Here is a 13,717-nt window from a genome sequence, read left to right as displayed (position 1 = left end):
AAAATAGATACAATCATAGACATGTTCCAAGTATCATGGAAACCCTCACATAGCTATATTAAACATCAATGCAAGAAGATCAACCTAAAGATCATTCGCAAGTATAAAATGCTCAACTACCAAGCCATCATGATCATATGGTATCCCAGTCTCCATCCTATCAAAAGCCTTCTTTAGCACCTCCGCATAAAGAAAGAGCAAGTGTGTGAGCATGCCTCTAGTGGATTTGGCAATGACTACTGATCGGGTGGCCATGTAGAGAGAAGTAAGTAGCATACTCACCCCCCATATGTCTATAGATGTAATAGCTGGTGCTAGGGAGTGCTCACAAAACAATCTCCAAGCCTCACTTGAGTCCTGGCTCAAGAATAACTGATATAATTCTCTCTCCGACTGAGCTAGGTAAGCTCTCTTCTTTCGTCGCACAAGGCGTCAAAAGGTAATCCCTGATTCTCTATGAGTGATGACGCCCATGAGCACCTTGCTCTGTAGTCTAACTCTCGTCTCTCTGTAGAGAGAGAGGGAGAGATCGATAGATTGAATTATTGTCCACAGAAGTCAAATATGATCTATGGAACCAAAAACAAACATTACAACAATTCTTCCAAGTGAAGGGTGATCACATGTTAGTTAAGGATTGAGGGTCCAACGGGAGGGTAACAGAAAAAAACCTAGGGGGTTCGCTACGGAGAAAACCGGTTTGGGAGTTCGAAACTCCTCGATGATGGCTTTACCACCTCGATAGACTGCCCATTTACCTTGTTTGCAGACTTCGTGCATCTTTCTTGAGTTCGCTTGCTTAACCTTTAGTTGATTTGTAGTCAATTCCTCTGTGATCCAAAACTTTTTTCTCTTGAGGAGGCAGGATTGGCGTAATAGCTTCATCCGTTCTTCTTTGTCCTTGAGAAATGAAATGAAATGAAATGTTATATTAACGTCTTCAAAAGGCCAAAATGACCTATGAGACCAATCAGTTACAAAATAGTGAATCTAATACCATGTCTGGGTACAAAAGAACTAGGAAAAAACTAGAAGTGAGAGAGAGAATACAATGCTCAGGTGGCACATGCTTATGTGTGTCGTTGATCTAAGAAACGGTTTCAAGCTTGATGTTGGCAGGTTGAAGAATGTCATTGAGTTTGGCGATTGCGTCGTTGAAAGTGTCCTCACTAGTGCACCATGGTGAGTCGAGTCCCCCAATCCTGACCTTAAGGCCAAGGGATTCTTGTAATCAGCATTCTTGTAAAACTGCATGTTTCTTGGTGTCCATCTTCCAGTGCGTTGCCTCATGGGCGTCCTTCTGGACTGCCTTGATGGTCTCGGTGAGGGAGGCTTCAACTTTCTGGGCTTTTGCAAGGAAAGCTTGGCTCTCTACTTCCTTCGTCTCCTCTAGCTTACGCAAGCGTTGCTTGAGTTGCTCATTCTCCCCAATGAGTCTGAATCTGAGCCTCGAGGGCATAATCCTTGCTTCTTGGCAGGCGATGGAATCCTTTCTTGGTGCAGCAGAGATAGAGGTAGCAAAAGAAGACATTGAGGCTTCCTTCAATGGGGCCAACTATCAACACCGCCTTTCCAAAGATATGAATGGGGTTTCCTTCTCTCTGTTTAGCAGAGCTTAAGGAACTCAGAGGTTTGAAGCACCACCTTTTCAAAGATATAACTGTAAATGGGGTTTCCTTGTATCTATTTAGCAGAGCTCAGGAAATCAAAGGTTCCACGGTTCCCAGGAGTGACCAAGGACTCAATGGATCTGTAAACAAGAAGCCTGCAATGTTGAATCAGCAATCTAGAAACGCAGCCCAGGGCGCTGAACCAGGAAAGTTGAGTCCGCAAAGTGTTTGAGCTCAGTGCAGAGTCCGCAAACGGTTTGAGCTTGGGTGTAGAAACGGGGCTGCACCTTAACTGGCTGACACTGTGGAGCTAATGTGCTGATGCTGTTGAGCTTAAGCGTAGGGCAGGGCTGCACCTTAACACCCCCCGCAGGGCTGCCCTCGCTGAGAGAGAGAGAGAGAGAGAGAGAGAGAGAGAGAGAGAGAGAGAGTGGGTAACTTACAAATGGCGGAAAATGGCCAATGAGTTCTCGGTACAACAAGTACTGTATCAAAGTAGACATCAAATAAATGCAAACTGCAAAACTTAAAAGACTGATCCTAACAAAATTTTGAAGTGGGTGGATCTCACATACAACATAGAATCTCTCCAAAGTTTCACGGTATCGCATACAAGGCTCATACATGGGAAAAGGGATCAATCATCATGGGTCACATAAAAGACTATATGTAATGTAATGCTCAAAGTTTAATCATCTCGTACCTGGCTCAAATGATTAGGATATAGCCAACGCTGTCATCTCGCTCCATCCGTACTGGATTATCAGCCAACTAACTCCTACACTGCACAAGACTAAATCTATGGTCTCTCAGCTTAGTGATGTCTCCTCACAATGTCATGAGTTGGGGTCTAATGGATACAGATGGCCATGTCCAACCCGCCTCCTCTTGCGTAGCTCGATGGCTCTGGCTACTGTGGTTCCTCTAATAGTAGATGTAATCAGGACAAAGTGATGAGAGACTTAATCCTGCACCAGTGTATCTACAAACTGTCCCCCACCTCGCTGAAAGAAGCTGATAGTCTGTTTCTGGGATGTTGAGGCTTTCTGCAACTGCTTAATGTCGCCCAAGCTTCTTAATCCCCACCGAGTGCACCAAGTTCCTCTCTAAAGAGAGTAATCTCTACTGCATGTCCTAAAGACGGGACAATGGTATACATCATGTTCCTCTTCTCTGTACTGTTTAGTTATATCTGCAAATTTTTTCCCTCTCAAGATGCCCTAAGCCTTGTCTGCCTGTCGTAATCACATGGAACCCAAAATCGGAACAGGGAACGGGAACAGGCATGAGCAGCCACTCCCTGTGACTACATGCTCACAATTGTCACATGGAACAAAGACCAGAGCAGGAAATGGGAATGGGGAAAGTGAACCCCAAAAAAAGCCATTCACTATGACTATGTTGCCTCAAAATATACTAAAGATACTTGCAGCTCTCCCATAGACGTCCTCATACCATGATATATGTATAAAATCCATACATGTGTGCATGTGAACGTGTCTTTGTGGTGCATGTGTACGCGCATGCCGGTTACAGCGTTGACAGAGAACGATTGCCTGGCACCTTAGGCAAACAAGCCTAAAAATTCAACCTTCCTCTTTAAATAGCCTGTTTCTTGAATACAAAAATCCAAAAAATTTCTTAGAAGAAGGCTTACCGTTTCATCGCCTCTCTTCTCCACATGTGTCTCAACAACTTCATCAGGGTCGTAGCTATTACCCGTCACAAATGGCCCCAGCGCTGAGATTAATTTCTCAGGAGTTCCAATTTCCTCAATCTTCGCGTATGGTTTATTTGTAAGACGAACCATTGGAGAAGCAAACACTTGTGCTGTTCCCTGTTTACCGTCCTCAAACTTCACCTCCACCCATGGCTCTGCACATTTTGGCTGACAGTAATTTCCTGATAGTATATTGGCAACTCTTGCCTGTTTCCAACTGGGAGGCAAAACAAACTTATATGGTTGGACATTGCCTGCAGGTTAAAAACAAAGCAACCTCAAAATGCTTGATTAAGTGAAGCAGAAAATTTGCATGTATTAGAGCCCATCTGATTTGAAATACATCGTGCCTGAAAATCTTTAGCAGATATAAAAAGAGCTTAAATAGCTAAACATATTAGCCTTCAGGATCGCACCCTCCGTTGTGAATTAGTTAGCCATGTAAAGTCAATTGGCAATAAGGGGACACCTCCAAAAGTTACACAATTTACATGAAATAGCACCATCAACATTCCAAAGATCCTGTTTCATTGTGTGTGTGTGTGTGTGTGTGTGTGTGTGTGTGTGTGTGTGTGTGTGTGTGTGTGTGTGTGTGTGAGAGAGAGAGAGAGAGAGAGAGAGAGAGAGAGAGGGAATGATAGCCGTGAGCAGGAATCCCGAATTATAGTCTAAGAGGGACATACTAGTACAAGCCAACCTAAAAACAGGATTTATTGACAGCGGGTCCAATTTAGGTCTATAATCCAAATTAGTCCCTAAAGCCAGCATCCTAGCTTTCTCAAAACCTAGGAAAGCCTTGTGAGTAGGATATGTGCGTGTAGTTGTTTTACTTAAATACATAAGCACAAAAGAACCATAAAGTTCAAAAGACAGCTGGCTTTAGACAAGTGAAAAGGGGTAGCACAAAAACAACTGAGTCTTAGAATTATTTTTGTACATTGCAATAAGAATGAGGTCTCATTCTAGTAACAAACTAAAAGGAACAGTTGTATTGTGCGCTTCAAAAAGTGGGATTAGTTTGATATATGAAGGATGGACAACAGCAAAATTGTGCGCTTCAAAAAGTAGGATTAGTTTGATATATGAAGGATGAACAACAGCAAAGCCAAAGAGATTCCAAGAAAGGATAGAGTCTTCACCTGCATCCATTCAAACAAGACAACAATTCTGTTAGCCTTGAATACGTATTACAAGTGTCAATGGACTATATCAGTTGTTATCCATGTCCAACTTACAACCTTTTTAACTTAGACCATCATCCAAAGTAATCAGTTTTGCTGAAAAGATGTGTGTGTTTTTTATTATTAATTTAATGGCAAGTCATCCAAAGGTCATCACTCCTTTAGGATAACAACTAATTAATGTAGTTTTAATAGATATGGTTTTTATATATCCCAAATTTTATTAAGACCTTATATAACAAATTAACTTACTTATCATTGTGATCGGAAGGCCACTACCTCTTCCGATCCAAGTGCTTTAATCCCAAAAACTCCTTTCTTGAAAAAATCTTCCATAAGATTCATTTATGCATGTAAAAAATACAATATCCATTCCATTCCGTACCACTCAATAGCCAGTAGGTGTTAAAAAACACACCACACAAGCATCAAAGCCCCTTCTTTTTCACTTTTTATAAAAAAAACGACAGCTCTTAGTATGCGGTAATAAAACCAAAAATCCCAAAAGTGCAACCTAGTTAGGATAGCGATACCGTTAGTACACAACAAAAAACCGCACAGAGTTTCCATTGCCTTGCCTGAGTTTATACAGGATATCCCCCCTATTTTTAACCATAAACACGAGCCATAACTTTTCCAGAAAAGACGAGTATCAAGATAACCAAGACAAAGCCCCGAAGGAATCCAACACATATTTGGTTACTAATACAAATTCATAAGCGGCCAGTAATTTGCAAGGGCAAGCACAAGCAATAGTTGTCAAAACACAAGCCATTATTAGTGCAGTATACCATATGCAGGACCAAATGAACAGTCTACATAAAAAGAGGCCACCTTTTCCTTGCTATGCAGAGCAACGAGACCAAAAAGGCCAAGGTGTGTTATCACAAGGCTTGTGAACCATATAAACACCTTTAAATTATGCAAAGCCCTTTTACCTGTTAGACTCACATCCAAAACAGAGTATGATGCAGTAGACTAGCTTGAAAAACAAATAACTAGCACAAACAAAATACCATTGTTTTTCCTGCAGAAAAAAACAGTCAATACAACATCATGTTTTACATTATGTGTAGAAGAAAGCTTAAGTTTATGCAATAAAACTAGAATCAAATCGTGACCAGCGCCCAATGGGCACGTAAATGCTTTTGCAAACAACCTTTTTAGTGCGAAGTGTACAGAACGACAAGGGCGGATTAAGCAAAGTACAGACTTGTGACGTTCCTTTCCGTTCCACTAACTCCATAGTCATGCAGTGAGAGATCGACCAGAGAAAAGCCCTCAAATTCTCTCTTTTCACATACACTCATACACACAGTCAAGGCTAAGTGAGGGGTATGAAGCATCCCTCACCTTGTTTATATATTGATAGGTCATCATCCAATGCAATGAGTAGCGCCAGCAGGGCGAATCACGTTCAGATCTACTTATCACCAAGGCACACAGTTGTTAGTGGCGGCCGCCATGGAATCAATGTAGAGGAGAGCGTGGTGGTAGAGAGTATACAGCATGAAGACAACTCAGAACCCACAGTGCATAGAGGAAAATTCTAAGCGTGATGAGTTAACGCCCGACTATGTGCCATAATGTCATGGGTTAGAGGGCAAAAATATCAAATCATGTTCAGAGTAAAATTAACTTGACCCAAGAGCTAAGCAACCCCTTCAAGGGTAGTGTCACACACAGGATGGGGGCCCTATGCTATTCTAGTGTTTGTAACTGGAAAATCCTTCTCGACTAGGTAGGTGTTTTTCTTGCCACAAAGATGCCAACCGTGGGTGAAAAAACTGACTTAAAAACTGTGTGTGTGTGTGTGTGTGTGTGTGTGTGTGTGTGTGTGTGTGTGTGTGTGTGTGTCTTATCTTTTCCATGAGGGTTAAGGCATTCTCTTCGCAACAAAGAAACAATGAACTAAGCTACCAAGCGAGAGTGATGTTACTAGATTCTTGTGTCACATTTATCATGCCCCTTTGCTTGGCATTGATGTCAAAGCTTTGCTATCATACCCCAAAAAAAAAATCGTAATCTTAACAGTATTTTCTAAATTGTTTGAGTGTGTGCTTTCAACGTATTTCGAAGGGGCACTCCTTGCTCTTGGGAGTCCAAACTGCAAAATCTGCCAATTCCGGGTAGAGTCATGTGCCTTGGGTACGTAAAAAAGCAAATAGTGAATACCAAAGATTGCAGTCATGGTGTGCCAACAAGGATACTGCCTTGGATTGGACATTGAGGTCGTCCTGCTCCTCTTTCAGTAATTGGTGGATTCATCTTCCTCGTGCCATGGTAACTTGGATTTCGGCATGGCTACCTTTGAGGACACATGTCATGTGTTGAAGTTTCCATTGAAGATTGCTTTTCCAGATTTGCCAGCACATTGTAGCATGCCAGATGTGCCGAGACATATGGGGTCTATCTTTGGCAATCCTTTTATGTGTTCAATGCGGCTCGATACCATAGTCACAAGGGAAGGAGGGGACGGGGCCTCGGGGCGGGGGACGGCCGAAACCAAGACGAGGACGGGCTGGGACGGCTGGGGACGTGGATTTGTAGAGCCCAAGTGGGAAGGCAGGGGAACGTCCCGGGGACGGCAAGGAACGGACGAGGACGGACGGCTGGTCAACGGTCAATTTTTTTAAAATTTGAAAATATGACCGTTTCAAACAACCAGTTGCAAACCCAACAGCCATATTTTGGATCTTTGAAGCAACCCAGTGGCTATTAAAAGCCACCCTTTGGGTCACTATGTTTCGAGCTCTCCACCTCAAGTTCTCAAGCCTCTCCTCTCTACCTTCGGCGCTTCGCCTCTACGGTCTACCCTCTCCTTGAGCTTCTTGAGAAGCTTGTGTGTATGAGGTCGCGGAAGCGGCCAAGAAAGGCCGTTTTGTTGCATTTGATCCCTCCGCCACGACGACACCGCGAGAGCAAAGGCAAGCCAACCTTGGCTCCACCTCTCAAGCGTTCAAGACAAATGCATCCACATCGGGAGCTTCCATTGCGCATCCCCAAAGAACCCTCAACAAAAATAGGAATCCTAAATTGAAGGAGGAGGTGGATCGGTCGGTTGCCCGATTCTTCTTCCACAACCACGTTGCCTTCCACACTTTGCGGTGAGTGTGCAATGTGACTTATGGCATATGCACATTGCAATCTCCCATTTTGTATTTCATTATGGGGTCTCCATACTAACACAACATGCTCTTTTCTCCATACTTTCGAACCATGGTTACGAAAATAGGGGAATATGGCTCCTCTTATGTGTCATCTTCATTGGAGAGGCTTTGCACCACCCTCCTTGACAAAGAGAAGCTTGCCATGGAGCAAGCGGCCCAAGCAACAAAGAATTTGTGGGAGACCAATGGCGTCTCTCTCTGGAGCGACACCCACAAGCGGTCCATCCACGGAGTGGTGGCCTACTCTTTGGGGGAGATGTACTTTGTGGAGTCACATGATGCATCCGACAGTGGCAAGGCCGCGGAGATGCTTGCTACGGAGTGGACAAGTACCATAGAGATCATCAGCCCGGAGAATGTCCTTTGTATGGTTGCAGATAGAGAGGCGTCAAATAGGGCAGCCAGGGCTATCATTGAGGGCATGTATCCCGCTATCCATGTCACATTTTGCATGGCGCATTGCCTCAACAACCTCCTCAAGGACATAGAGAGCTTGTCATGGATTTCACCCACCATTAGTGACGCCAATCAAACTGTGTCCTTTGTGCTCAACCATCAAAAAGTGCGCCACGAGTTCTCAAAGAGGAGGCATTATCCTTGCTCAAATATTCAAAGACAAGATTTGCATTCAATTGGCTTATGCTAGGCCGCTTGTCTACATGTGGCGGAGCCTTAAGGGGCCTGTTTCTCAGTGATGAGTTCCATGCCATGCTGGAGTCTACATCAGCAACAGGGTTGAAATGCCAAGAATGGGCCGACAACGCCGCTTGGTGAGAGGAGGTGAAGACTCTTGACGCCATGGTCAAGCCCATTCTACACCTACTTCAAGATGGCTACTTGATGAGGAAAACCATGTTCTGCGTTACACAGCTGTTGAGGGAAAAGGTTATGACCGAATGCCATTGTCCACCTTTTACGGGTCACCACGGCATTGCTACCACCTTGAAAGGGGTAGAGAGATACTTCTTTGGACCGAGACTCAAGAAGGATGTGGACGAGTTTGTGCACAGTTGCTTGGTATGCCAAAAGGTCAAGTTTGACAGGCATAAAGCACAGGGATTGTTACAGCCTTTGCCCATACCCACCCGCCCCTAGGAAACTATTGCAATGTATTTCATTTTTTATCTCCCGAGAACTCAAAGTGGTCACGATGGTATTTGGACTGTTATTGACAGATTTAGCAAGCAGGCTCATTTCATTCCAGTAAAGAAAACAGTCAAGCCGGATCACTTAGCGAGACTGTTTGTGGTCCACATCTGCAGATTACATGGCATGCCCGAGACGATTGTCTCCGACAGGGACCCTAGATTCAAGAGTTTATTTTGTAGGGTAATTTGGGAGAACATTGGCACAAGGTTGCAATTCTCGTCATCTTTCCACCTGCAAACTGACAGGCAAACTGAGATTGCTAATTCAGTGGTTTTAGATTTATTGAAGTCTTACATCTCAGATCGGAAGACTCAATGGGAAAAGTATCTACCTTTGGTGGAATGATACACGCAAAGGTAGATACTTTGCCCATTGAGTCTTACATCTCGAATCAGAAGACTCAATGGGAAAAGTATCTACCTTTGGTGGAATTTGCCTACAACAACACGATACACTCTTCGACAGGGAAGGCGCCATTTGAGATTATTGAAGGTGCTCTGAAGGTTCCACCCTTCCTAAGCACGAAAGATAAGATTTTTGAAGCCGATGAGTACACGCGCGGCTTGGACACGACTTTTGCCAAGGTCCGTGAGGCTTTGCAGAAATCTCAAGAAAGACAGAAAAAGGCAGCAGATCGCCATCGTTCGCGATTTGAAATTGAAGGAGAATGATTGGGTGCTCTTACATTTTGAGAAGGCACGCCTGAGAAAGAAAAAGGGAAAGGAGAGGCTTTTTCCAAAGCTTAGTATGCGATACTACGGACCTTTCTACATCTCCGAAAAGATAAATGATGTTTCCTTCCGACTGAAACTGCCCGGAACTTGGAGGATTCACAATACGTTTCATGTGAGTCTCTTGAAGCCTTTTAGAGGCAATGTAAGGTGCAGCAAAATGAATGTTTGTGCTTTGCTCAAGATGAGTGCTCCGAACTGTGCTCAAGGTTCCTTTTGTTCTTATGGAAGGGAGAGCCTTCCGTTCTTAATGAGAGAATGCTATGATCACAAACAAAGTGAATGGACATGTGCGTGCAAGTGTATGAGACTGAGAGATAGAGAAGAGAATACGACACCAAAGACGTAAAACCCTACTCCAAAGGCCCCACTCTCTATGGCGAGAGCAATCTACTTATGATTGCACAAATCCCTACAATGCTTGGACTTGCCGATGAGGACGACGACGAGACGGGCTGACATCTGCAAATCTTGTATATGTTGTCCAAAAATGCTATGGGCTGAAATCTGTGACTGAGCCGAAAACGCTGATTTTGGGGCTGTTTTCTGTTGGTCTTTGTCGCTGAAAATCTGCAAATCTGTCGCCGGTTGTCTTGCAAATGCAAAACGCTAGGCTGATCTGATGTTCTGCTGTCGCCGGAATCTGCAAGTGCAAATCGCTGGCTGATCTGGTCCAAAAACGCTAGGTGGTTGCTGTGGAGCAAAAACGCTAGGCCTCTTGGGTTCTGCTGACAAGTTGTCTGTTGAGCAAGGTGCTCCTGTTGCCTCTTCTGCCACTTAGTGCTAGCGTAGGTTTGCTTATATACAAACTTACTCAATTTGCCCTACCTACTTTCCAACAAAAGTCACTTAAAAATAATAAGTGAAAAATGTCAAAAATAGGGAAAATAGCCTAAATACACTGGAAAATTCTCCTGAAGGATTCTCATGGATTCTGACGAGAATGCTTATGATCTGCTGTGTGCAACCAGAGGATATGCATCTACACTAAGTGACTGGTCATGCATGGTCTACGAATAGACTCACAAAAGTGCCAGATCACTTCTAATTTAGACTGACTGGACTGAACTGAACCTTGATCATGCTGTAGCTTGTCCACGGACACAGTGCCAGATCACTTCTAATCTAGACCGACTGGACGGACTGAACCCTTGCTATGTTGTGGCTTGTCCACGGACACAGAGGGTTGGATGTATCACGTGACATCCCCTCCTTTTCAAAGTGAGGTACTGGTACCGAACTATATGGCGTCGAGGGAGATCGCCAATAGCATCCGGAATCCTGGAAAGGACTCTTCGCCGGCCCACTCTGATGTGTGGGTCGTGCGGTACTTGAACTTCATAAAGGTCTGCAACGCTTGCTTCTTTGGGCCGGGCCGAAAGCGACACAAAGTCTTCTGTGGCTCCTTCAATGCTTCAACTTCGTCGAGAGTCATGCTTCTTTCTTCTTCAAGAATCTCCACGGCTGAAAATTCCTGAAATCATTTCCAACACAAAACCATGAACATAACTATTCCATGTAAAGTGAGTGGAAAAAATATTGTCGTCCTAATAGACTGTGCATGCAATGTAGGTAAACACATAGACGGAATGCCAAACCGTTTACCACACATATGCAAACAATGAGATCAAACCTTTTCTTGCTGATCTAAATCAATCAAATGTGGCAATTCACAACGGAAATGCCCATGCTTGGTGCTCAATCTGTCTTGTGCTCTTTCTACGACTATGTCGTGCCAAGGAAGAGACATGGAATGTGACTTCCTTGAATGCACTTTTCAGCTTTTCATGAGAAATCCACATACATTCGTGCTCATTCATGAGTGAAACGTGCTCAACATACAATATGTCATGCGTAGGAAAAGGGATCGTATAAAGACGCTGACGAAAATACAAGAAACGATCACGAATGAAACACTCGAACAATGCGTGCCGACTAATCATGCGAACACATAGTACTTCCTGTAAGGGTTCTTTGGACCTAGGCTCGAGAGCCAAGATCGGTTCTTCCTAAGGAGGTTCTTGGGACCTAGGCTCGAGAGCCAAGATCGGTTCTTCGTGATTGATTGGATCTGCAATGAATTTAGCTTCACTAGAGAAAGTGTCCACTAACACATCATCCATGTGAACAATCACATCATCTTCATGCAAATCATCATGCTTGTGAGAAATTACATCTTGATCATGCAAATCATCATGCTTGTCATTGTCATCCAAATCATCATGCTTATTATTATCATTCAAATCATCGTGCTTATCATCATCATTCAAATCATCATGCATATCATCATGCAAATCATGTATGTCTTGCTTTGGAGAAGAAGAAACTGAGAGAGTCTCCTTCTCCTGATTCTGTGCAAAGTGCACATGCACTTGAGAAAAAAGTCGCAACATCTCTTCCATGTGTCGGTCGTTCATTTCCTTTCTTGCTTTCTTCTCGCGATCAAATTCGGCTTGTCTTTCTTTGGCTTCCAAGCGTGCTTGCTCGCTCTCACGCGCTATGGCTGCCATTCTCGCTCCATTTCTGCTCTTCTTGCTTCGCGTTCTAACTTCCTGTCCATAAACATCTGCTCCAACTCCTCCATAGGAGTTAGTGCAATCCTTGGCGTAGATGGGGAAGGGGGAGGGTCGGAAAAACCTCCTGGTGGGGAAAATTCTTCTTCGTCTCTCTCATGCTCATCACCTCCAAGCGAAGTATCCATTCCGCTTCGAGTGATGACCATCCATTGAAGTCTTGGGTTCTTGTGGTCTTGGGTTCTTAAGTTCACGAGAAACTTGGGTTCTTGTGGGTCTTGGGTTCTTGGGTTCACGAGGAACTTGGGTTCTTGCGGGTCTTGGTTCTTGAGGGTCTTGGGGTTCTTGAGGTTCTTGAGGTTCTTCTTTCGCTTGCGATCTGTGTTAGAGAAGGATCTTCTCTTCACCCGAGTTCTGCTCTTTTCCGCGGGCACACCCTTGGTAGCCTTGCGCTCACACCAAGGTTGATTTTTCCCACCTCACGCCGATTGGCTGGCCGCTAAGTGCACAGTCCGCTCTCAATGAATGAAAAGAGGCACGAGGGGAGGCTGGACAAGCCCTTCTTTCCTGGGATTCCTGTCACTCTTCAAAAACAAGATTAGGAATCAACACGCCCAAGTGAACTTGGGTTCGTGCAACCGCAACAAGCAAAAATAAATTAAGTGGTTCTTGTGGTTCTTTCCTTGAGTGATACAAAACACTGTCAAAGCTCTGGTACCAATGTAAGGTGCAGCAGAATGAATGTTTGTGCTTTGCTCAAGATGAGTGCTCCGAACTGTGCGCAAGGTTCCTTTTGTTCTTATGGAAGGGAGAGCCTTCCGTTCTTAATGAGAGAATGCTATGATCACAAATAAAGTGAATGGACAATGTGCGTGCAAGTGTATGAGACTGAGAGATAGAGAAGAGAATACGACACCAGAGACGTAAAACCCTACTCCGAAGGCCCCACTCTCTATGGCGAGAGCGGTCTTCTTATGATTGCACAAATCTCTACAATGCTTGGACTTGCCGACGATGTCGACCACGATGAGGACGACGACTAGACGGGCTGAAATCTGCAAAATCTTGTATCTGCTGTCCAAAAACGCTATGGGCTGAAATCTGCGCGACTAAGCCAAAAACGCTGATTTTGGGGCTGTTTTCTATGGGTCTTTATCGCTCAAAATCTGCAAATCTGTCACCGGTTGTCTTGCAAATGCAAAACGCTAGGCTGATCTGATGTTCTGCTGTCGCCGGAATCTGCAAGTGCAAATCGCTGGCTGATTTGGTCCAAAAACGCTAGGTTGTTGCTGTGGAGCAAAAACGCTAGGCCTCTTGGGTTCTGCTGAGAAGTTGCCTGTTGAGCAAGGTGCTCCTGCTGCCTCTTCTGCCAGTTAGTGCTAGCTTAGGTTTGCTTATATACAAACTTACTCAATTTGCCCTACCTACTTTCCAACAAAAGTCACTTAAAAATAATAAGTGAAAAATGTCAAAAATAGGGAAAATAGGCTAAATACACTAGAAAATTCTCCTGAAGGATTCTGATGGATTTTGACAGGAATGCTTATGATCATGCTGTGTGCAACCAGAGGATATGCATCTACACTAAGTGACTGATCATGCACGGTCTACGAATAAACTCACAAAAGTGCCAGATCACTGCT

The 13,717-nt window shown here is 44.1% G+C and overlaps 1 protein-coding gene across 2 annotated transcripts in view; it reads right to left on the bottom strand.

Annotated features, from left to right (window-relative positions):
• Nucleotides 1-13,717, bottom strand: part of PPD6 (thylakoid lumenal protein (Mog1/PsbP/DUF1795-like photosystem II reaction center PsbP family protein)) — a 44,834-nt gene that overhangs the window by 28,196 nt on the left and 2,921 nt on the right. For both annotated transcript variants that reach the window (XR_015185805.1, XM_086495253.1), the window contains exon 2: nucleotides 3,268-3,584. Coding sequence is in view for 1 of the 2 variants with exons in the window: in XM_086495253.1 (XP_086351379.1) it covers nucleotides 3,268-3,584 (317 nt within the window). In the remaining variant the exon portion in view is untranslated. The remainder of the gene's footprint in view (nucleotides 1-3,267; nucleotides 3,585-13,717) is intronic.

This window comes from Adiantum capillus-veneris, chromosome 22 (assembly GCF_014529385.1).
Source record: "Adiantum capillus-veneris isolate H3 chromosome 22, ASM1452938v2, whole genome shotgun sequence".
NCBI classification, from domain to species: domain Eukaryota; kingdom Viridiplantae; phylum Streptophyta; class Polypodiopsida; order Polypodiales; family Pteridaceae; genus Adiantum; species Adiantum capillus-veneris.
The sequence above is the reverse complement of the archived record's forward strand: the minus strand, read 5'-3'. Positions and strand labels throughout refer to the sequence as shown.